The sequence below is a fragment of the Bombina bombina genome, chromosome 4 (genome assembly GCF_027579735.1).
Source record: "Bombina bombina isolate aBomBom1 chromosome 4, aBomBom1.pri, whole genome shotgun sequence".
NCBI lineage: Eukaryota > Metazoa > Chordata > Amphibia > Anura > Bombinatoridae > Bombina > Bombina bombina.
In genome coordinates, this window is record NC_069502.1 from 1,075,917,566 (window position 1) to 1,075,943,181 (window position 25,616).

The window sequence follows — 25,616 nt, forward strand, 5'->3', positions numbered from 1 at the left end:
AGGACAAAGGGTATGCCGGGCCTTTCCCACTCCTTATTTACTATGTCCGCCACCCGCTTGGGTATAGGAAAAACATCGGGGGGCACCGGAACCTCTAGGAACTTGTCCATCTTACCTAATTTCTCTGGAATGACCAAATTGTCACAATCATCCAGAGTAGATAATACCTCCTTAAGTAGTGCGTGGAGATGTTGAAATTTAAATTTAAAAGTTACAATATCAGGTTCTGCTTGTTGAGAAATTTTCCCTGAATCTGAAATTTCTCCCTCAGACAAAACCTCCCTCCTGGCCCCTTCAGATAGGTGTGAGGGTATGTCAGAACAGATATCATCAGCGTCCTCTTGCTCTTCAGTGTTTAAAACAGAGCAATCACGCTTTCTCTGATAAGTAGGCATTTTGGAAAAAAATGCATGCAATAGAATTATCCATTACAGCCATTAATTGTTGTATGGTAATAAGTATTAGCGCACTAGATGTACTAGGGGCCTCTTGTGTGGGCAAAACTGGTGTAGACACAGAAGGGGATGATGCAGTACCATGCTTACTCCCCTCATTAGAGGAATCATCTTGGGCAATATCATATTTATGGCATTATTATCCCTACTTTGTTTGGACATTATGACACAAATATATCACATATATTTAAATGGGGAGACACATTGGCATATATACATATAGAACATCGTTATCTGATGGTTCAGACATGTTAAACAGGCTTAAACTTGTCAACAAAGCACAAAAAACGTTTTACAATAAAACCGTTACTGTCCCTTTAAATTTTAAAATGAACACACTTTATTACTGAATATGTGAAAAAGTATGAAGGAATTGTTCAAATTTCACCAAAATGTCACCACAGTAACTTAAAGCCTTAAAAGTATTGCACACCAAATTTGAAAGCTTTAACCCTTAAAATAACCCCTATACAGTCCCAGGTATCTGCTTTGCTGAGACCCAACCAAGCCCAGAGGGGAATACGATACCAAATGATGCCTTCTATAAGCTTTTTCAGTGGTTCTTAGCTCCTCACACATGCATCTGCATGCCATGCTTTCCAAAAACAACTGCGCATTAAAGGCGCGAAAATGAGGCTCTGTCTATGACTAGAAAGGCCCCCAGTGAAAAAGGTGTCCAATACAGTGCCTGCCGTTTTTATTAAAACAATCCCCAAGATTTAACAACTATTAAAAGTAATAATCTGCCAAATATACTTAGTAAAGTAATCGTTTTAGCCCAGAAAAATGTCTACCAGTTTTTTAAGCCCTAATGAAGCCCTTTATTCTTTTACTTAAACTAAGAAAATGGCTTACCGGTTCCCATAGGGAAAATGACAGCTTCCAGCATTACCGAGTCTTGTTAGAAATGTGTCATACCTCAAGCAGCAAAAGTCTGCTCACTGTTTCCCCCAACTGAAGTTAATTCCTCTCAACAGTCCTGTGTGGAAACAGCCATCGATTTTAGTAACGGTTGCTAAAATAATTTTCCTCTTACAAACAGAAATCTTCATCTCTTTCCTGTTTCAGAGTAAATAGTACATACCAGCACTATTTTAAAATAACAAACTCTTGATTGAAGAATAAAAACTACATTTAAACACCAAAAAACTCTAAGCCATCTCCGTGGAGATGTTGCCTGTACAACGGCAAAGAGAATGACTGGGGAAGGCGGAGCCTAGGAGGGATCATGTGACCAGCTTTGCTGGGCTCTTTGCCATTTCCTGTTGGGGAGGAGAATATCCCACAAGTAAGGATGACGCCGTGGACCGGACACACCTATGTTGGAGAAAAATTACTTTCTCCAACGGTGTGTCCGGTCCACGGCGTCATCCATAACTTGTGGGAATATTCTCTTCCCCAACAGGAAATGGCAAAGAGCACAGCAAAAGCTGTCCATATAGTCCCTCCTAGGCTCCGCCCACCCCAGTCATTCGACCGACGGACAGGAGAAAAAACAGGAGAAACCATAAGGTGCCGTGGTGACTGTAGTTAAAGAAATTAATTCATCAAACCTGATTAAAAAACCAGGGCGGGCCGTGGACCGGACACACCGTTGGAGAAAGTAATTTATCAGGTAAGCATAAATTCTGTTTTCTCCAACATTGGTGTGTCCGGTCCACGGCGTCATCCATAACTTGTGGGAACCAATACCAAAGCTTTAGGACACGGATGAAGGGAGGGAGCCAATCAGGTTACCTAAACAGAAGGCACCACGGCTTGCAAAACCTCTCTCCCAAATATAGCCTCCGAAGAAGCAAAAGTATCAAATTTGTAGAATTTGGCAAAAGTGTGCAAGGAAGACCAAGTCGCTGCCTTACATATCTGATCAACAGAAGCCTCGTTCTTGAAGGCCCATGTGGAAGCCACAGCCCTAGTAGAGTGAGCTGTGATACGTTCAGGAGGCTGCTGTCCGGCAGTCTCGTAAGCCAATCGGATGATGCTTTTCAGCCAAAAGGAAAGAGGTAGCAGTAGCTTTTTTACCTCTCCTCTTGCCAGAATAAACAACAAACAGAGAAGACGTTTGTCTGAAATCCTTTGTCGCTTCTAAATAGAACTTTAAAGCACGAACTACATCTAAATTGTGTAACAAACGTTCCTTCTTTGAAGCTGGATTCGGACACAAAGAAGGCACAACTATTTCCTGGTTAATATTCTTGTTGGAAACAACCTTTGGAAGGAAACCAGGTTTAGTATGCAAAACAACCTTATCTGAATGGAACACCAGATAGGGCGGATTACACTGCAAAGCAGATAACTCAGAAACTCTTCTAGCAGAAGAAATAGCAACCAAAAACAGAACTTTCCAAGATAACATCTTGATATCTATGGAATGTAGAGGTTCAAACGGAACCCCTTGAAGAACTGAAAGAACTAAATTCAGACTCCAGGGAGGAGTCAAAGGTCTGTAAACAGGCTTGATCCTGACCAAAGCCTGAACAAAAGCTTGAACATCAGGCACAGCTGCCAGTCGTTTGTGTAACAAGACAGATAAAGCAGAAATCTGTCCCTTTAGAGAACTCGCTGATAATCTTTTATCCAAACCTTCTTGGAGAAAGGAAAGGATCCTAGGAATTTTGATCTTACTCCATGAGAATCCCTTGGATTCACACCAACAGATATCTTTTCCATATTTTATGGTAAATTTTTCTAGTTACAGGTTTTCTGGCTTGTACCAGAGTATCTATTACAGAATCCGAAAACCCACGCTTAGATAAAATCAAGCGTTCAATTTCCAAGCCGTTAGCTGGAGGGAAACTAGATTTGGATGTTCGAATGGACCCTGTACTAGAAGATCCTGTCTCAAAGGTAGCTTCCATGGTGGAGCCAATGACATATTCACCAGGTCTGCATACCAAGTCCTGCGTGACCACGCAGGAGCAATCAAGATCACTGAGGCCCTCTCCTGCTTGATCCTGGCTACCAGCCTGGGAATGAGAGGAAACGGTGGAAACACATAAGCTAGGTTGAAGGTCCAAGGCGCTACTAATGCATCCACTAGAGTCGCCTTGGGATCCCTGGATCTGGACCCGTAGCAAGGAACCTTGAAGTTCTGACGAGACGCCATCACATCCATGTCTGGAATGCCCCATAATTGAGTCAACTGGGCAAATATCTCCGGGTGGAGTTCCCACTCCCCCGGATGGAATGTCTGACTCAGATAATCCGCCTCCCAGTTTTCCACTCCTGGGATGTGGATCGCAGATAGGTGGCAGGAGTGATCCTCCGCCCATTTTATGATTTTGGTCACTTCTCTCATCGCCAAGGAACTCCTTGTTCCCCCCTGATGATTGATGTAAGCAACAGTCGTCATGTTGTCTGATTGGAATCTTATGAATCTGGCCTTTGCTAGTTGAGGCCAAGCCCTGAGAGTATTGAATATCGCTCTCAGTTCCAGAATGTTTATCGGGAGAAGAGACTCTTCCCGAGACCATAGCCCCTGAGCTTTTAGGGAGTCCCAGACCGCGCCCCAGCCCACTAGACTGGCGTCGGTCGTGACGATGACCCACTCTGGTCTGAGGAAGCTCATTCCCTGGGACAGGTGATCCTGGGTTAGCCACCAACGGAGTGAGTCTCTGGTCTTCTGATCTACTTGAATCACTGGAGACAAGTCTGTATAGTCCCCATTCCACTGTTTCAGCATGCACAGTTGTAATGGTCTTAGATGAATTTGCGCAAAAGGAACTATGTCCATTGCTGCAACCATCAACCCTACTACTTGCTATGGAAGGTCGTGGAACAGAGTGAAGAACTTGACAAGCGTTTAGAAGTTTCGACTTTCTGACATCTGTCAGGAAAATCTTCATTTCTAAAGAATCTATTATTGTCCCCAAGAAAGGATCTCTTGTCGACGGAGACAGGGAACTTTTTTCTATGTTCACTTTCTATCCGTGAGATCTGAGAAAGGCCAGAACAATGTCTGTGTGAGCCTTTGCCTTTGGAAGAGACGACGCTTGTATCAGAATGTCGTCCAAGTAAGGTGCCACTGCAATGCCCCTTGGTCTTAGAACCGCTAGAAGGGACCCGAGTACCTTTGTGAAAATCCTTGGAGCAGTGGCTAGCCCGAATGGGAGAGCCACAAACTGGTAATGTTTGTCCAGAAAGGCGAACCTTAGGAACTGATGATCTTTGTGGATAGGAATATGTAGATACGCATCCTTGAGATCCACGGTAGTCAAATTGACCCTCCTGGATTGTAGGTAAAATCGTTCGAATGGTTTCCATTTTGAACGATGGCACTCTGAGAAATTTGTTTTGGAACTTTAAATCCAGAATTGGTCGGAAAGTTCCCTCTTTTTTGGGAACCACAAACAGATTTGAGTAAAACCCCATTCCTTGTTCCACGGTTGGAACTGGGTGTATCACTCCCATTTTTAACAGGTCTTCTACACAATGTAAGAATGCCTGTCTCTTTATTTGGTTTGAGGATAAGTGAGACATGTGGAACCTTCCCCTTGGGGGTAGTTCCTTGAATTCCAGAAGATAACCCTGAGAAACTATTTCTAGTGCCCAGGGATCCTGAACATCTCTTGCCCAAGCCTGAGCGAAGAGAGAGAGTCTGCCCCCTACTAGATCCGGTCCCGGATCGGGGGCTACTCCTTCATGCTGTCTTGTTAGCAGCAGCAGGTTTCTTGGCCTGCTTACCCTTGTTCCAGCCTTGCATCGGTTTCCAAGCTGGTTTGGTTTGCGAAGCATTACCCTCTTGTCTAGGGGCTGCAGAGTTGGAGGCCGGTCCGTTCCTGAAATTGCGAAAGGAACGAAAATTAGACTTATTCTTGGCCTTGAAAGGCCTATCTTGTGGGAGGGTGTGGCCCTTACCCCCAGTGATGTCTGAGATAATGTCTTTCAATTCTGGCCCAAAAAGAGTTTTACCCTTGAAAGGGATATTAAGCAATTTTGTCTTGGAAGATACATCCGCTGACCAAAACTTTAGCCAGAGCGCTCTGCGCGCCACAATTGCAAACCCAGAATTTTTTGCCGCCAATCTAGCTAACTGCAAAGCGGCATCTAAAATAAAGGAATTAGCCAACTTAAGTGCGTGAACCCTGTCCATAACCTCCTCATACGGAGTCTCTCTACTGAGCGACTTTTCTAGTTCTTCGAACCAGAACCACGCTGCTGTAGTGACAGGAATAATGAACAAAATAGGTTGCAGGAGGTAACCTTGCTGTACAAAAATCTTTTTAAGCAAACCCTCCAATTTTTTATCCATAGGATCTTTGAAAGCACAATTATCCTCGATAGAAATAGTAGTGCGCTTGGCTAGTGTAGAAACTGCCCCCTCGACCTTAGGGACTGTCTGCCATAAGTCCTTTCTGGGGTCGACCATAGGAAATAATTTCTTAAATATAGGAGGGGGAACAAAAGGTATGCCGGGCTTCTCCCACTCCTTATTCACTATGTCCGCCACCCGCTTGGGTATAGTAAAAGCGTTGGGGTGCACCGGAACCTCTAGGAACTTGTCCATCTTGCACAATTTTTCTGGAATGACCAGGTTGTCACAATCATCCAGAGTAGATAGCACCTCCTTAAGCAGTGCGCGGAGATGCTCTAATTTAAATTTAAATGTCACAACATCAGGTTCTGCCTGTTGAGAAATTCTACCTGAATCAGAAATTTCCCCATCTGACAAAACCTCCCTCACGGCCCCTTCAGATTGGTGTGAGGGTATGACAGAGCAATTATCATCAGCGCCCTCCTGCTCTACAGTGTTTAAAACAGAGCAATCGCGCTTTCTCTGATATGCAGGCATTTTGGATAAAATATTTGCTATGGAGTTATCCATTACTGCCGTCAATTGTTGCATAGTAATAAGCATTGGTGCGCTAGAAGTACTAGGGGCCTCCTGCGTGGGCAAAACTGGTGTAGACACAGAAGGAGATGATGTAGAACTATGTCTACTCCCTTCATCTGATGAATCATCTTGGGCAACTTTACTATCTGTGGCAGTATTGTCCTTACTTTGTTTGGACGCTATGGCACAATTATCACACAATTTTGAAGGGGGAGACACATTGGCTTCCATACATACAGAACATAGCTTATCTGAAGGCACAGACATGTTAAACAGGCTTAAACTTGTCAATAAAGTACAAAAAACGTTTTTAAAAAAAAACGTTACTGTCTCTTTAAATTTTAAACAGTGCACACTTTATTACTGAATATGTGAAAAACTATGAAGGAATTGTTCAAATTTAACCAAATTTTCACCACAGTGTCTTAAGGCATTCAAAGCATTGCACCCCACATTTGAGACCTTTAACCCTTAAAATGAAGAAACCGGAGCCGGTTAAAGTTTTAACCCCTCTACAGTCCCAGCTACAGCCTTTGCTGCGACTTTACCAAACCCAGGGGGTATACGATACCAAATGAAGCCTTCTAGGAACCTTTTCAAATACTTTCAGACCCACACACATGCAGCTGCATGTCCTGCTCTCAAAAGAAACTGCGCAGTAATGGCGCGAAAATGAGGCTCAGCCTACTACAGGGAAGGCCCTTCCTGACTGAAAAGGTGTCTAAACCAGTGCCTGACGTTAAAAAAAAACGTTCCCCAAATTTTATAAGTGTGAATATCAACATCAATCTTTATAAAAAGCCCAAATAAAGCAATCGATCTTGCCCATAAAAAAGTCTACCAGTTTTATAGCCCACATTAAGCCCTTTATTCTGTTTGATTAAGAAAATGGCTTACCGGTCCCCATGAGGGGAATGACAGCCTTCCAGCATTACACAGTCTTGTTAGAAAAATGGCTAGTCATACCTTAAGCAGAAAAGTCTGCTAACTGTTTCCCCCAACTGAAGTTATTTCATCTCAACAGTCCTATGTGGAAACAGCAAACGATTTTAGTTACTGCTGCTAAAATCATCTTCCTCTCACAAACAGAATTCTTCATCCTTTTCTGTTTCAGAGTAAATAGTACATACCAGCACTATTTTAAAATAACAAACTCTTGATAGTAGAATAAAAAACTACAACCAATCACCACATACTCTTCACCATCTCCGTGGAGATGTTGCCTGTGCAACGGCAAAGAGAATGACTGGGGTGGGCGGAGCCTAGGAGGGACTATATGGACAGCTTTTGCTGTGCTCTTTGCCATTTCCTGTTGGGGAAGAGAATATTCCCACAAGTTATGGATGACGCCGTGGACCGGACACACCAATGTTGGAGAAATAAGCACATCTAGGCAAGTATCCCCGTTTTTCAGACGAAGCATAAAAATAGGGATGTGAAGGTAAATACTATCATTGCACTGGGTCTTGGGAAAAAAGCTTGAAGAAGCCTGCTCTAAGAGAATGATAGTTCACCGAGCAAGAGTACAAATTGCTCCATTTATTATACGAAGAGTTTCCCACATATTCAATTTTGCAGAGCGAACATAGATTATGGATTTGGCAGACAGATTAAAGGGTATACCTAGTTTATTCCATTCCTTAGTTTTAAGCTCAGCAACTGAATCAGGCACTTGGAAGGAACCAGTCTTATTAGGAACAGACGTAAAGAATTAATTAATCTTAATAGGTAGCTTGTCAGGAGTAGGAGAATCATCCACCTCCAAAGCATTTAACACTTCTTGTGATAATAAATAAAGAGAGAAGCGCTCAACCTGGGAATGAACAATAGCATAATAGCTAGGGATGCACCGAAATTTTCGGCCGAAAATGGGCCTATCCCATTTCGTCCGAAAGAGGGGAAAACCGGCCGAAAATTGCATCCTCTATGTAAAATTAAATTAACCCCTGTGCCCCACGAAATCATCCCCTGGCAGACAGATTTTTATCCCCCAAAGTGTCCTCCCCCGTGCCTCGCCGACTGCTATAAGCCGTTACAAGCTGATCCAAAATTTAGCCCCGTGTGGCTGGGTTATTTCCAGGCCATATTCAATTGAACTACATGCCCCAGAATGCCTCGCGGTTAGAGGGGGTGCGGCACTGTAGGCTGGGCTGTTCACTCACTGCCTAGTGTCTTGAAGCAGAGCAGTGCGGGAGAAGGAACTTGCCGTGTCAGGTGACTTATGACACTTGCCTGTAGAGCCAGCCATATAGTTACTTGTAACGGATCCTCCGGTCAGTGAGTGTGTGAAAGGCTAATACGTATATTTACCCTTATCTGGCTCCCTGTCTAACTGTGACTTTATTTGAAAAAGCAGCTCATTGAGTCCTGCAGGATGAGCTGCTTTTTCAAATAAAGTCACCACGATTAGACAGGGAGCCAGATAAGGGTAAATATATGTATGAGCCTTTCACACATTCACTGACCAAAGGATCCGTTACAAGTAACTATATGGCTCTGCAGGCAAGTGTCATAAATTTCACCTGACACGGCAAGATTAGGAAACTTCTGTGTAAACAGCGGGCTGCAGCGTGGTGTAATTACAAGCAGCTGTGTCACCTCCTCCTCCTGAGAATTGCACAACGAGCCAGATAAGAGTGAATATAAACATGTAGGAGCCCTTTGCACACTGATAGAACTGTAAGTGTTTGGGCTACAATTCACAAGCAGTACACTTGTAATGCGATCTCCTGCATTCCTCTGTGTACCTCAGTACCATTTCTTAATGCTTAACCCCATGTTGCCTGCTGTGTGTACCTCAATGCAGATAAATAATAATTTAGGATTGTGTCAAATGTTCAAAAGTATGTATGTATGTGTAATATATTTATATATATATATATATATATATATATATATATATATATAATATATAAATAATATATATATATATATATATATATATATATATATATATATATATATAATAAAAAGTCTTACATTAATAATAACATTCTAGAAAAAAACTTTTAAAATAATTTGGTGGAAAAAGTAATTTTCGGTTTTCGGCCAAGGGCATCCTGCATTTTCGGTCTAGAATTTTCATTTCGGTGCATCCCTAATAATAGCTTGTTCTATGGCTAGTTACCACCCAAGAAGCAGCCTCTTTTTGCTCAACATGTGCCTTTCACAGAGAAGAACTTTCCTGAAGCATATCAGTCTGATCCTGACTTCACAGTACTGTCCAGCCCCGAAATACCAGGCAATCCCTCTCTGAACGAGAGAAACAGCAAAACCCCAGACATACGTTTTGGCCTATTGTGGGCCTCATCAGTGAGGTGCAGCGATATCCCTCTAGGCACACTGAGCAACGGGTCCACGTCTGGATTCCCGCATCACACTTAGGGAAACTTCCCTAAGTGTCATAATTTGCATAAATAAAAAGAGAGAAGCGCTCAACCTGGGAACGAACAATAGCATAATAGCTTGTTCTATGGCTAGTTACAACCCAAGAAGTAGCCTCTTTTTGCTCAACATGTGCCTTTCACAGAGAAGAACTTTCCTGAAGCATATCAGTCTGATCCTGACTTCACAGTACAGTCCAGCCCCGAAATACCAGGCAATCCCTCTCTGAACGAGAGAAACAGCAAAACCCCAGAAATACGTTTCGGCCTATTGTGGGAATCGTCAGTGAGGTGCAGCCATATCCCTCTAGGCACACTGAGCAACGGGTCCACGTCTGGATACCCGCATCACACTTAGGCACTCAACCTGGGAACGAACAATAGCATAATAGCTTGTTCTATGGCTAGTTACCACCAACTTCTTGTGATAATGTATGAAAATGTTCCAGCTGAAACCTTCTGCCACCATTTAAGGCATTGGGTCTTGAATTTCTTAAAACCTATCCTCAGAAGAGAAATCCTCAGATTCTAAAGCAGTGATTTTCAACCTTTTTTTTGCCGTGGCACACTTTTTTACATTGAAAATCCTGCGGCACACCATCATCCCAAAATTTTACAAAATCACACATTGTATATATAAGTTATTTCACAAAAGGCAAGCACTCGCTGGTATTTTTTTCCAAACAACAGTATTTACTGTACAACAAATTAGTGAACGTCTTCAGGCATCCGCCCGTCCTCAGACATGTCTGAGGACGGGCGGATGCCCGAAAACGTTCACTGATTTGCTGTACAGTAAATACTGTTGTTTGAAAAGATACCAGCGAGTGCTTGCCTTTTGTGAAATAACTTCTCTCTGTACGGATTAGGTGGGCACCCTGGGAGTTGGTACGTTATGAGTGTGCTGGGTTCTCCTGGACTATGGTATATATAGTCATCTCACTCAAAATAAAAAAGCATCCCAGAATAAAAAACAAGCAAAATTTAAAAAGAAATATCACACTGTTGTCAGTCTGCCGCGGCAACCTGAGGATCTCTCACGGCACACTAGTGTGCCATGGCACACTGGTTGAAAAACACTGTTCTAAAGTATCCTGTTTTTCTGTAGGGTATTTTGGTACCTCCAACGGTGAGTGTAAAACCATTTTCCGGTATCAAAATGCTATTCAACTGTGTGGAGGGAAACAGGGAGCTGCGTTAAAGGGCCAGTCTAGGCCAAAATGAACTTTAATGATTCAGATAGAGCTGGTCATTTTAAACAATTTTCCAATTTACTTTTATTACCAATTTTGCTTTGTTCTCTTGGTATTCTTAGTTGAAAGCTTAACCTAGGAGGTTCATATGCTAATTTCTTAGACCTTGAAGGCCACCTCTTTTCAGAATGCATTTTAACAGTTTTTCACCACTAGAGGTTGTTAGTTCATGTATTTCCTATAGATAACACTGGGCTTGTGCACGTGAAGTTATCTGGGAGCAGGCACTGATTGGCTAAACTGCAAGTCTGTCAAAAGAACTGAAATAAAGGGGCAGTTTGCAAAGGCTTAGATACAAGATAATCACAGAGGTTAAAAGTATATTAATATAACCGTGTTGGTTATGCAAACTGGAGAATGGGTAATAAAGGGATTATCTATCTTTTAAAACAATAAAAATTCTGGTGTAGACTGTCCCTTTAAGAGCTCCAGTAATAATAGAGAACACTAAAGCCGGTTACAATATTCTTAAAGCAACAGAAGCCTCACGTAAAGTGCCTAAAAGTGTCCAAACTGCTCTAAAAGTTCTGTGGTATGTGTGTTTATGTCTCAAACTATGTGAATCATGTGTACATAGTAGGCTATGATGGTGCATTGTACTTACCTGTCCGCACCTTTGTCTACTGAGCTTACCTCAGCTGCAGATGGACAGCTTCCAGTTGACAAGTCCGTCTAAGGCACTGAAAGCTCAGTGTCAAGCATTTCATAAGGAGCAGCCACTTTAGAAAAGGGGACTGGCAGATAAATCTACATTTTAATTGGGGGATCTATAATATTACATAAGAAGCAGCACACTGTAGACCAGAGGATTGGCAGATAAATCTGCATTTTACCTGGGAAGCCTGTGACATCTCCACACAGAGAAATTTTTTACTGCTTGGCTGAAAACTCCTGTCTTCCCCTCTGTCCTTTTTGTAGGCACTATGAGGTGGAAATTGGGTCTCAGATTGGTTAAAAAAACAAAAGACATGTAGATCTGCACTTAAGAATTAACCTCGCTCCATCTTGAGGGGTGTTTCTGCCTCCTCCTAGTGGGCAGTAGTACAATCCCACATGTGAATATCTTGTAGACTCCCACCATCTTATGAAAGAAAAAATCATATAGTTAAAGGGATACTAAACCCAAAATTTGGGTTTAGTATCCCTTTAATTATGTTACAATTGAATGCTATACATGTTCAGCCCCAGAATACGATAATACTATAATAGTATGTCCCTTAAAAACATGACATGAAACACGTTGAGTTGCAATATAAAATGTTTATTATGTTTAACCAATTTTGTATTTTTGTTGCTTTCCTTTCCCTGTAATTAAACTCTAGAAAAGAAAAAAAAAATTGTCATGTGGAAGTGCAGACACCAGACTTCATAAGTCCAACACTGCCACGCATCAGTCCCAACTGGCTTCAGCATAGGTAATCAGATAAGAAAATGCAAAACAAGGCAAGTTACAGTAAATGAGGCATTAATTAAGACAAATGTCACACTCAGCTAGTGTGTATCTTACGTCTGCAGAAAAGACTTGAAAAGAGAAGCGGCTTCCTCTTCTTAAAATCATATTTCAGCATAATAAAGATATTTAAATTAAGCTCACAGTCAGTTGAATGTTTTGCCAACAATACATATATTTGCTATATCCCTGAAACCCCTCCATGCATTTGTACATCCTTGTAACTCCCTCAGTTGTTGCATGTTGTTGGGATGTCCTTTTAGGGTCTACATGTTGTTTGCCCCTGAGTAAAACTAAAACCTAGAGCGATGATGCCTCATATTACAGAAATAAAGATACTGATGATGAAATGAATATGTTAATTCTCTATGCAATGAATATAAAAATGATTTTGATTACCTTAGGATTGAAGCAGTCTCTAACATTTCAGCCATAAAAGTGGACACTCCTTTCAGCTGACTGTCTCCAGCTCCAACTCTGGCGAGGATACAGTCTACTATGCTCACCTCTGCAGAGTCACATGGCACAAAGCAACCGATCTGAGCCATAAGAACAATCACACCAGTCTGGCGTATGTATGTGGATTTTCCACCCATGTTTGGACCTGAAAGCAAAAAGTTCAATTCACATTACTAAAGTTATTTTATTTTAGGTTATATATTTTAAATTAATTTCCAAAGTATTCAAAACTGAGTTTATCTGCTGCGTTTCCAAAGTCATTTATATGGTAATTTGGACTTTTATTTTCTTAATATTGAAGTTTTAAAAAAATATATTGTTTTAGGAAATCCCAGCCATATACTTTCTAAATGTAGTAAATTAAGAAGTGAAACTGTAGGTATTTTTCATATCTATCTATATATTATATCATCATGCTTACCTGAAAAAATTTCTTTCATGGTGGTGAGAGACCACGATCCATTACTCCTGGTAATTACTCCCTTACCAATAGGACGAGGCAAAGAATCCCAAACCCCAAGATCTCTATAAAATCCCTCACATGTACCTCAGTCTGACATACAGCCAAGCAAAATGAGGTAAGAAAAAAGAAATAAGAGCCATAAAAGTAGCAGGGAAAAAAAATGTGCTAAGGAAAATACTAAACCCAAAAACATACGGGTGGGGTCTTGTGGACTCTCACCCCCATGAAAGAAATTAATTTATCAGGTAAGCATAAATTATGGTTTTCTTTCATACAGGTGGTGAGTCCATGATCCATTACTCCTGAGAACTAATATCCGAGCTGTGGAGTCTACGAGAAATAATATAAAAGGAGGGATTAAAAAAAAAAAAAAAAAAAAAAAGGTACTCAGAGGATAAATCCACAACCCCAATTAATTTTTATTTTATTGTTTTAGTATTTTTCAAATGCACTTTGGAATCCTTGGGAGGATGAAATGTGCAAAGAATCAAATTGAAACTGCCTGAAGGACCTTCCTACCAAAGGCTGTCTTAGAAGAAGCAAAATATCAAAATGGTAGAATTTAGTAAAAGTATGCAAAGAAGACCAAGTAGCTGCTTTGCAAATTTGGTCAACTGAAGCCTTGTTCTTGAAAGCCGAAGAAGTGGCGACTGACCTAGAAGAATAAGCAGAAATCAGTTGTGGTGGAGGCTGACCTGACTCCAAGTAAGTCTTGTGAATAAAGAGTTGCAACTAAGAGGCCATAAAAACAGCAAAAACTTTCAGTCCTTTTCTAACACCAGAAAAGTGAATGAACACACTTGAAGTCTTTCTAAAGTCCTTATTATCATCATCCAAATAATGAAAAGATCTTTTTGAAGGATTCTTAGCATTAGGACACAAAGAAGGGATAATTTATCTGCTAATGTTATCTGAAATAACTTTAGGCAAAAACAATTTATGTAAGAACTTACCTGATAAATTCATTTTTTTCATAATGGCAAGAGTCCATGAGCTAGTGGCGTATGGGATATACATTCCTACCAGGAGGGGGGAAAGTTTCCCAAACCTCAAAATGCCTATAAATACACCTCCCACCACACACACTCAGTGTGTTTAACTTATAGCCAAGTAGTGAGGTATAAAAAAAACATACAAAAAAGAGGAACTGGAAAAAAATATTGTGCTTTTATACAAAAAAATTTAACCACCAAAAACAGGTTGGGCCTCATGGACTCTTGCCATAACGAAAGAAATGAATTCATCAGGTAAGTTCTTGCATACATTATGTTTTCTTTTATGTAAATGGCAAGAGTCCATGAGCTAGTGACGTATAGGATAAAATACCCAAGATGTAGAAGTCCACAGAAGAGTTACTAGAGAGGGAGGGATAAAATAAAAACAGCTATTTCCGCTGAGAAATTAAATCCAAAAAATAGGTTTTTATAAACAGAAGAATCAAACTGAGACAGCTGCCTGAAGAACTTTTCTACCAAAGACTGCTTCAGAAGAAGCAAATACATCAAAATGGTAACATTTAGTAAATGTATGCAAAGACCACCACATTGCTGCTTTGCAAATCTGATGAACTGAAGCTTCATTCTTAAAAGCCCAAGAAGTGGCAACTGATCTAGTAGAATGAGCTGTAATTCTCTGAGGCTGAGACTGTCCCGCCTCCAAATAAGCCTTGTGAATCAAAAGCTTTAAACCAAGATGCCAAAGAAATGGCAGAGGCTTTCTGGCCTTTCCTAGAAGCAGAGAAGACAACAAATAGACTAGAAGTATTCCTGAAATCCTTAGTAGCCTCAACATAGTATTTCAAAGCCCTTAGAACATCCAAAGAGTGTAAAGATTTTTCAAGCGAATTCTTAAGATTCAGACACAAGGAAGGAACAACAATATCCCTACTAATGTTGTTAGAATTCACAACCTTAGGAAAAAATTTAAACGAAGTCTGCAAAACAGCTTTATCCTGATGGCAAATCAGAAAAGGAGACTCACAAGAGAGAGCAGACAATTCAGAAACTCTTCTATAGCAGAAGAGATAGCCAAAAGGAATAATACTTTCCAAGAAAGTAGTTTAATATCCAAAGAATGCATAGGCTCAAAAGGAGGAGCCTGCAAAATCTTCAAAACCAAATTAAGACTCCATGGAGGAGAAATAGACTTAATAACAGGCTTGATACGGACCAAAGCCTAAACACAACAGTAAGCATCAGGAAGTTTAGCAATCTTTCTATGAATTAAAACAGAAAGAGCAGAGATTTGTCCCTTCAAAATACTTGCAGACAAAACTTTATCCAAACCGTCCTGAAGAAACTGTAAAATTCTAGGAAATTTATGAGAAGAACACCATGAAATATAGGTTTTCCAAACCTGATAATAAATCTTCCTTGAAACCAGAAGTATTGATCACTGAGTCAGAGAAATCTCTATGACTAAGCACTAAACATTCAATTTCCATACCTTCAAATTTAGTGATTTGAGATCCTGATGGAAAAATGGCCCTTGAGACAGTAGGTCTGGCCTTAAAGGAAGTGACCAAGGTTGGCAACTGGACATCCGGACAAGATCCCCATACCAAAACCTGTGAGGCAATGCTGGTGCTATCAGAAACACATGCAATTGTTCCATTATGATCTTGGAGCTCACCCTTGGAATAAGAACTAGTGGCGGAAAAATATAAGCAAGTTGGTAATACCAAGGAACTGCTAACGCATCCAGCATCTCCGCCTGAGGACCCCTGGACCTGGAAAGGTATCTGGGAAGTTTCCCGTTTAGATGGGAAAAGGGCTACAATAGAGTGTGAGAAGTCTAGCTCTGCAAAAAAGGGATTTACATGACTGCACTGAGATAATCTGCTTCACAATTGTCTACACCTGGAATATGAATCGCAGAAATTAGACAGGAGTGGGATTCCGCCCAAGAAAGTATCTGTGACACTTCTTTCATTGCAAAAGGACTGCGAGTCCCTCCCTGATGATTGACATATGCCATAGTTGTGATATTGTCTGTCGGAAGGCGAATGAAAAGTTCTCTCTTTAGCCTAAAGAGCCCTGAAAATAGCACAGAGTTCTAAGATACTGATTGGTAACCTCGCCTCGAGAGGATTCTAAACCCCTTGTGGTGTCAGAGACCCCCAGACAGCTCCCCAACCTGAAAGACTTGCATGTGTTGAGACTATAGTCCAGAAAGGAAGAACAAAAGAGGCCCCTTGTATAATACGATGATGGTCTAACCAAGTCAGAGAGAGTAGAATGCTGGGATTTAAAAATATCAATTATGATATCCGAGTATAATCCCTGCACCATCGATTCAGCATGCAAAGCTGCAGAGGTCTCATATGAAAACGAACGAAGGGGATCGAGTCCGATGCTGCAGTCATGAGACCTAAAACTCCCATGCACAAAGCCACTGAAGGGAATGATAGAGAATGAAGGTTTCGACAAGCTGAAACCAATTTCATTCGTCTCTTGTCTGTTAAAGACAGAGTCATGGACACAATCTATCTGGAAAACTAAAAAGGTGACCCTTGTCTGAGGTATCAAGAACCTATTTTGGTAAAATGATCCTCCAACCATGTCTTTGAAGAAACAACACTAGTTGATTCGTGTGAGATTCTGCTAAATTAAAAGATTGAGCCAGTACCAAGATATCATCCAAATAAGGAAACACCTCAATACCCTGCTCTCTGATTAGATAGAAGGGCACCGAGAACCTTCGAAAAGATTCTCGGAGCTGTCACTAGGCCAAATGGAAGAGCGACAAATTGTTAATGCCCATCTAGAAAAGAATCTCAGAAACCGATAGTGATATGGATGAATCGGAATGTGAAGATAAGCGTCTTGTAAGTCTATTGCGGACATGTAATAACCTTGCTGAACAAAAGGTAGAAGTCCTTATAGTCACCATCTTGAAAGTTGCGACCCTTACAAAATGATTCAAAAACTTCAGATCCAGAACTGGTCTGAATTAATTTTCTTTCTTTGGGACAATGAATAGATTTGAATAAAAACCCAGACCCTGTTCATGAAGCAGAACTTGTATAATCACCCCTGAAAGCTCCAGATCTGAAAAACACTTCAGAAAAGCCTGAGCTTTCAGAGGATTTGTTGGAACACGAGAATCTTCTCACAGGGGGTCTAATTCTGAAATCTATTCGACATCCTTGAGAGACAATGCTCTGAATCCACTGATTCTGAAAAGAATCTGCCCAAATGTTTTGAAATAATTTCAATCTGCCCCCCCCCCCCCACCAGTTGAACTGGATTGAGGGTCGCACCTTCATGCAGTCTTGGGGGCTGGCTTTGGCTTCTTATAAGGCTTGGATTTATTCCAACTTGAAGATGGCTTCCATTTGGAACCAGAGTCCTTAGGGGAAGGAGTGGTTTTCTGTTCTCTATTCTGACGAAAGAAACGAAACCGATCAGTAGCTTTAGATTTACACTTAGATGTTTTATCTTGGGGGGAAAAAAAAACTCCCTTTTCCTCAGTGATAGTGGAAATAATAGAATCCAACTGAGAACCAAATAAATTATTACCCTGGAAAGATAGAGATAGTAATCTAGATTTAGATACCATGTCAGCATTCCATGATTTAAGCCATAAAGCTCTTCTAGCTAAAATAGCTAAAGACAGATTTAACATCAATCTTGATGATATCAAAAATAGCATCACAGATAAAATTAGCATGTTGAAGCAAACTAACAATGCTAGACAAATTAGGATCTGTTTCCTGATGTGCTAAGCTATCCAACAAAAAGTTGATGCAGCCGCAATATTAGCCATAGAAATGGCAGGCCTGAGAATATAGCCAGAATGTAAATAAGCCTTCCTTAGATACGATTCAATCTTCCTATCTAAAGGATCCCTAAAAGAAGTACTATCTTCCATAGGAATAGTAGTACGTTTGGCAAGAGTAGAAATAGTCCCATCAACCTTAGGGACTTTTTCCCAAAACTCCAAATTAGCCACTGGTAAAGGATATAACTTCTTAAACCAGAAGAAGGATTAAAAGAAGCACCAGGCGTACACCATTCCTTAGCAATCACATCAGAAACTGCATCTGGAACAGGAAAAACCTCAGGAGTAATCACAGGAGGTTTAAAAACAGAATTTATGTTTACCTGATAAATTACTTTCTCCAACGGTGTGTCCGGTCCACGGCGTCATCCTTACTTGTGGGATATTCTCTTCCCCAACAGGAAATGGCAAAGAGCCCAGCAAAGCTGGTCACATGATCCCTCCTAGGCTCCGCCTACCCCAGTCATTCGACCGACGTTAAGGATGAATATTTGCATAGGAGAAACCATATGGTACCGTGGTGACTGTAGTGAAAGAAAATAAATTATCAGACCTGATTAAAAAAACCAGGGCGGGCCGTGGACCGGACACACCGTTGGAGAAAGTAATTTATCAGGTAAACATAAATTCTGTTTTCTCCAACATAGGTGTGTCCGGTCCACGGCGTCATCCTTACTTGTGGGAACCAATACCAAAGCTTTAGGACACGGATGAAGGGAGGGAGCAAATCAGGTCACCTAAATGGAAGGCACCACGGCTTGCAAAACCTTTCTCCCAAAAATAGCCTCAGAAGAAGCAAAAGTATCAAACTTGTAAAATTTGGTAAAAGTGTGCAGTGAAGACCAAGTCGCTGCCCCACATATCTGATCATCAGAAGCCTCGTTCTTGAAGGCCCATGTGGAAGCCACAGCCCTAGTGGAATGAGCTGTGATTCTTTCGGGAGGCTGCCGTCCGGCAGTCTCGTAAGCCAATCTGATGATGCTTTTAATCCAAAAGAGAGAGAGAGGTAGAAGATGCTTTTTGACCTCTCCTTTTACCGGAATAAACAACAAACAAGGAAGATGTTTGTCTAAAATCCTTTGTAGCATCTAAATAGAATTTTAGAGCGCGAACAACATCCAAATTGTGCAACAAACGTTCCTTCTTTGAAACTGGTTTCGGACACAGAGAAGGTACGATAAGCTCCTGGTTAATGTTTTTGTTAGAAACAACTTTTGGAAGAAAACCAGGTTTAGTACGTAAAACCACCTTATCTGCATGGAACACCAGATAAGGAGGAGAACACTGCAGAGCAGATAATTCTGAAACTCTTCTAGCAGAAGAAATTGCAACTAAAAACAAAACTTTCCAAGATAATAACTAAATTGAGACTCCAAGGAGGAGTCAAAGGTTTGTAAACAGGCTTAATTCTAACCAGAGCCTGAACAAAGGCTTGAACATCTGGCACAGCTGCCAGCTTTTTGTGAAGTAACACAGACAAGGCAGAAATATGTCCCTTCAGGGAACTTGCAGATAATCCTTTTTGCAATCCTTCTTGAAGGAAGGATAGAATCTTAGGAATCTTAACCTTGTCCCAAGGGAATCCTTTAGATTCACACCAACAGATATATTTTTTCCAAATTTTGTGGTAAATCTTTCTAGTTACAGGCTTTCTGGCCTGGACCAGAGTATCGATAACAGAATCTGAGAATCCTCGCTTCGATAAGATCAAGCGTTCAATCTCCAAGCAGTCAGCTGGAGTGAAACCAGATTCGGATGTTCGAACGGACCCTGAACAAGCAGGTCTCGTCTCAAAGGTAGCTTCCAAGGTGGAGCCGATGACATATTCACCAGATCTGCATACCAAGTCCTGCGTGGCCACGCAGGAGCTATCAAGATCACCGACGCCCTCTCCTGATTGATCCTGGCTACCAGCCTGGGGATGAGAGGAAACGGCGGGAACACATAAGCTAGTTTGAAGGTCCAAGGTGCTACTAGTGCATCCACTAGAGCCGCCTTGGGATCCCTGGATCTGGACCCGTAGCAAGGAACTTTGAAGTTCTGACGAGAGGCCATCAGATCCATGTCTGGAATGCCCCACAGCTGAGTGACTTGGGCCAAGATTTCCGGATGGAGTTCCCACTCCCCCGGATGCAATGTCTGACGACTCAGAAAATCCGCTTCCCAATATTCCACTCCTGGGATGTGGATAGCAGACAGGTGGCAGGAGTGAGACTCCGCCCATAGAATGATTCTGGTCACTTCTTCCATCGCTAGGGAACTCCTTGTTCCCCCCTGATGGTTGATGTACGCAACAGTTGTCATGTTGTCTGATTGAAACCGTATGAACTTGGCCCTCGCTAGCTGAGGCCAAGCCTTGAGAGCATTGAATATCGCTCTCAGTTCCAGAGTATTTATCGGTAGAAGAGATTCTTCCCGAGACCAAAGACCCTGAGCTTTCAGGGATCCCCAGACCGCGCCCCAGCCCATCAGACTGGCGTCGGTCGTGACAATGACCCACTCTGGTCTGCGGAATGTCATCCCTTGTGACTAAGGTTGTCCAGGGACAGCCACCAACGGAGTGAGTCTCTGGTCCTCTGATTTACTTGTATCTTCGGAGACAAGTCTGTATAGTCCCCATTCCACTGACTGAGCATGCACAGTTGTAATGGTCGTAGATGAATGCGCGCAAAAGGAACTATGTCCATTGCCGCTACCATCAACCCGATTACTTCCATGCACTGAGCTATGGAAGGAAGAGGAACAGAATGAAGTATCCGACAAGAGTCTAGAAGTTTTGTATTTCTGGCCTCTGTCAGAAAAATCCTCATTTCTAAGGAGTCTATTATTGTTCCCAAGAAGGGAACCCTTGTTGACGGAGATAGAGAACTCTTTTCCGCGTTCATCTGAGAAAGGCCAGGACAATGTCCGTGTGAGCCTTTGCTTGAGGAAGGGACGACGCTTGAATCAGAATGTCGTCCAAGTAAGGTACTACAGCAATGCCCCTTGGTCTTAGCACAGCTAGAAGGGACCCTAGTACCTTTGTGAAAATCCTTGGAGCAGTGGCTAATCCGAAAGGAAGCGCCACGAACTGGTAATGCTTGTCCAGGAATGCGAACCTTAGGAACCGATGATGTTCCTTGTGGATAGGAATATGTAGATACGCATCCTTTAAATCCACCGTGGTCATGAATTGACCTTCCTGGATGGAAGGAAGAATAGTTCGAATGGTTTCCATCTTGAACGATGGAACCTTGAGAAACTTGTTTAAGATCTTGAGATCTAAGATTGGTCTGAACGTTCCCTCTTTTTTGGGAACTATGAACAGAATGGAGTAGAACCCCATCCCTTGTTCTCTTAATGGAACAGGATGAATCACTCCCATTTTTAACAGGTCTTCTACACAATGTAAGAATGCCTGTCTTTTTATGTGGTCTGAAGACAACTGAGACCTGTGGAATCTCCCCCTCGGGGGAAGTCCCTTGAATTCCAGAAGATAACCTTGGGAGACTATTTCTAGCGCCCAAGGATCCAGAACATCTCTTGCCCAAGCCTGAGCAAAGAGAGAGAGTCTGCCCCCCACCAGATCCGATCCCGGATCGGGGGCCAACATTTCATGCTGTCTTGGTAGCAGTGGCAGGTTTCTTGGCCTGCTTTCCCTTGTTCCAGCCATGCATTGGTCTCCAAGCTGGCTTGGCTTGAGAAGTATTACCCTCTTGCTTAGAGGACGTAGCACTTTGGGCTGGTCCGTCTCTACGAAAGGGACGAAAATTAGGTTTATTTTTGCCTTGAAAGGCCGATCCTGAGGAAGGGCGTGGCCCTTACCCCCAGTGATATCAGAGATAATCTCTTTCAAGTCAGGGCCAAACAGCGTTTTCCCCTTGAAAGGAATGTTAAGTAGCTTGTTCTTGGAAGATGCAGCAGCCGACCAAGATTTTAACCAAAGCGCTCTGCGCGCCACAATAGCAAACCCAGAATTCTTAGCCGCTAACCTCGCCAATTGCAAAGTGGCGTCTAGGGTGAAAGAATTAGCCAATTTGAGAGCATTGATTCTGTCCATAATCTCCTCATAGGAGGAGAATCACTATCGACCGCCTTTATTAGCTCATCGAACCAGAAACATGCGGCTGTAGCGACAGGGACAATGCATGAAATTGGTTGTAGAAGGTAACCCTGCTGAACAAACATCTTTTTAAGCAAACCTTCTAATTTTTTATCCATAGGATCTTTGAAAGCACAACTATCCCCTATGGGTATAGTGGTGCGTTTGTTTACAGTGGAAACCGCTCCCTCGACCTTGGGGACTGTCTGCCATAAGTCCTTTCTGGGGTCGACCATAGGAAACAATATTTTAAATATGGGGGGAGGGACGAAAGGAATACCGGGCCTTTCCCATTCTTTATTAACAATGTCCGCCACCCGCTTGGGTATAGGAAAAGCTTCTGGGAGCCCCGGCACCTCTAGGAACTTGTCCATTTTACATAGTCTCTCTGGGATGACCAACTTGTCACAATCATCCAGAGTGGATAATACCTCCTTAAGCAGAATGCGGAGATGTTCCAACTTAAATTTAAATGTAATCACATCAGGTTCAGCTTGTTGAGAAATGTTCCCTGAATCAGTAATTTCTCCCTCAGACAAAACCTCCCTGGCCCCTTGGTTATGGGCCCTTCAGAAATATTATTATCAGCGTCGTCATGCTCTTCAGTATCTAAACCAGAGCAGTCGCGCTTACGCTGATAAGTGTTCATTTTGGCTAAAATGTTTTTGACAGAATAATCCATTACAGCCGTTAATTGTTGCATAGTAAGGAGTATTGGCGCGCTAGATGTACTAGGGGCCTCCTGAGTGGGCAAGACTCGTGTAGACGAAGGAGGGAATGATGCAGTACCATGCTTACTCCCCTCACTTGAGGAATCATCTTGGGCATCATTGTCACATAAATCACATTTATTTAAATGAATGGGAATTCTGGCTTCCCCACATTCAGAACACAGTCTATCTGGTAGTTCAGACATGTAAAACAGGCATACACTTGATAACCAAGTACAAAAAAACGTTTTAAAAAAAAACCGTTACTGTCACTTTAAATTTTAAACTGAACACACTTTATTACTGCAATTGCGAAAAAACATGAAGGAATTGTTCAAAATTCACCAAATTTTCACCACAGTGTCTTAAAGCCTTAAAAGTATTGCACACCAAATTTGGAAGCTTTAACCCTTAAAATAACGGAACCGGAGCCGTTTTTATATTTAACCCCTTTACAGTCCCTGGAATCTGCTTTGCTGAGACCCAACCAAGCCCAAAGGGGAATACGATACCAAATGATGCCTTCAGAAAGACTTTTCTATGTATCAGAGCTCCACACACATGCAGCTGCATGCCATGCTGTTCCCAAAAACAAGTGCGCCATACCGGCGCGAAAATGAGGCTCTGACTATGATTAGGGAAAGCCCCTATAGAATAAAGTGTCTAAAACAGTGCCTGCCGATATTATTTTACAAAAAATACCCAGATTAAATGATTCCTCAAGGCTAAATATGTGTAAATATGATCGATTTAGCCCAGAAAAAGTCTACAGTCTTAATAAGCCCTTGTGAAGCCCTTATTTACGATCGTAATAAACATGGCTTACCGGATCCCATAGGGAAAATGACAGCTTCCAGCATTACATCGTCTTGTTAGAATGTGTCATACCTCAAGCAGCAAGAGACTGCTCACTGTTCCCCCAACTGAAGTTAATTGCTCTCAACAGTCCTGTGTGGAACAGCCATGGATTTTAGTGACGGTTGCTAAAATCATTTTCCTCATACAAACAGAAATCTTCATCTCTTTTCTGTTTCTGAGTAAATAGTACATACCAGCACTATTTCAAAATAACAAACTCTTGATTGAATAATAAAAACTACAGTTAAACACTAAAAAACTCTAAGCCATCTCCGTGGAGATGTTGCCTGTACAACGGCAAAGAGAATGACTGGGGTAGGCGGAGCCTAGGAGGGATCATGTGACCAGCTTTGCTGGGCTCTTTGCCATTTCCTGTTGGAGAAGAGAATATCCCACAAGTAAGGATGACGCCGTGGACCGGACACACCTATGTTGGAGAAAACAGAATTTAAATGTTTACTGGTTTTGTTATCAAGAGGATCAGACTCCTCAATACCCAAAATAACCAATTCTTCTTTCAACAAAGACTGAATATACTCAATCTTAAAAAGATAAGATTTACCAATTTCAATGTCTGAAGTAGCATCTTCTGAACCAGAGAGATCCTCTTCAGAGGAGGATATTTCAGTATGTTGTTGGTCATTACAAATTTCATCAGTTTTATGAGAAGTTTTAAAAGACCTTTTACGTTTATTAGAAGGTGGAATAGCAGACATAGCCTTCTGTATTGCATCAGCAATATCATTTTTCATAAAAGGGATATCATGTACATTAGATGTTGAGGGAACAACAGACGCTGTACTAGTACTAATAGAAACATTATCGGCATGCAAAAGCTTATCATGACAACTGTTACATAATATAGCCGGATATATAATCTCAGCTTGCTTACAACAGATACACTTAGCTTTGGTAGAACTGTGTTCAGGTAGCATGGTTCCTACAGTAGCTTCTGAGACGGGATCAGACAGACATCTTGCAAAATGTAAAAAAAAAACACAACATTTAAACAAAATATCCAATTTCCTCATCTAGCAGTTTCAGGAATGGGAACAAATGCATATGCTAAATAGGCAGAAAAGCAAACAGCATAGACCTCTAGAATATAAAGAGCATAAAGGAAGTGAGGTAATATAACCCAAAAAATATTTGGTGCCAAGTATCACGCACGATGCAAAGTAAAAATAAATCCGAAAATGACGCAACTCACATCACAACAAGCGCAACTTCGTGCCAAACAACCTAACGTCAATAAAGACGTAAGAAATTATGAAACTTGCAACACTATAAACGCAAATTTGCACCAAAAAATGTTGCGCCAAAAATGACGCAATAAATAACAGCATTTTGCACCCTTCCAAGTCAAATTGGAAAAAAAAAAAAGACTAAACCCCAGGTAAGAAAATATTAAAAAATAACTTCCTAAGATATGATTCTCATACTGAAACTGTTAGACTGCAAAGGGAAATACAAATAGACCTGACTCATTGCAAATATAAGTAAATACATATATTACATATATTTTAAACTATATTAATACATAAAGCACCAAAAATAGCTGAGAGTGTCTTAAACAATGATACATACTTACCGAAAGACACCTATCCACATATAGCAGACAGCCAAACCAGTACTGAAAACTATTAGCAGAGGTAGTGGTATAAGAGTATATCGTCGATCTTAAAAGGAAGCTAGGAGATGAATTCCTACGACCGATAACAGAGAACCCTTGAAAAGATTTCCCATGAGTGAAACCATAAAAATCAACAGGCAATACTGTCTTCACATCTCTCTGACAAACACTGTACTCAGAGGAATTAGGCTTCAGAATGCTTAGAAGCGCTTATCATAGAAGAAATCGTAGAAATCAAACACAAACTTACTTCACC

The 25,616-nt window shown here is 41.5% G+C and overlaps 1 protein-coding gene across 1 annotated transcript in view; it reads right to left on the bottom strand.

Annotated features, from left to right (window-relative positions):
- Positions 1–25,616, bottom strand: part of MSH2 (mutS homolog 2) — a gene marked incomplete in the record, with an annotated part of 816,329 nt that overhangs the window by 87,113 nt on the left and 703,600 nt on the right. Inside the window, 1 exon segment of the mRNA XM_053712233.1 lies at positions 12,774–12,978. Within this exon segment, the coding sequence (XP_053568208.1) occupies positions 12,774–12,978 (205 nt within the window).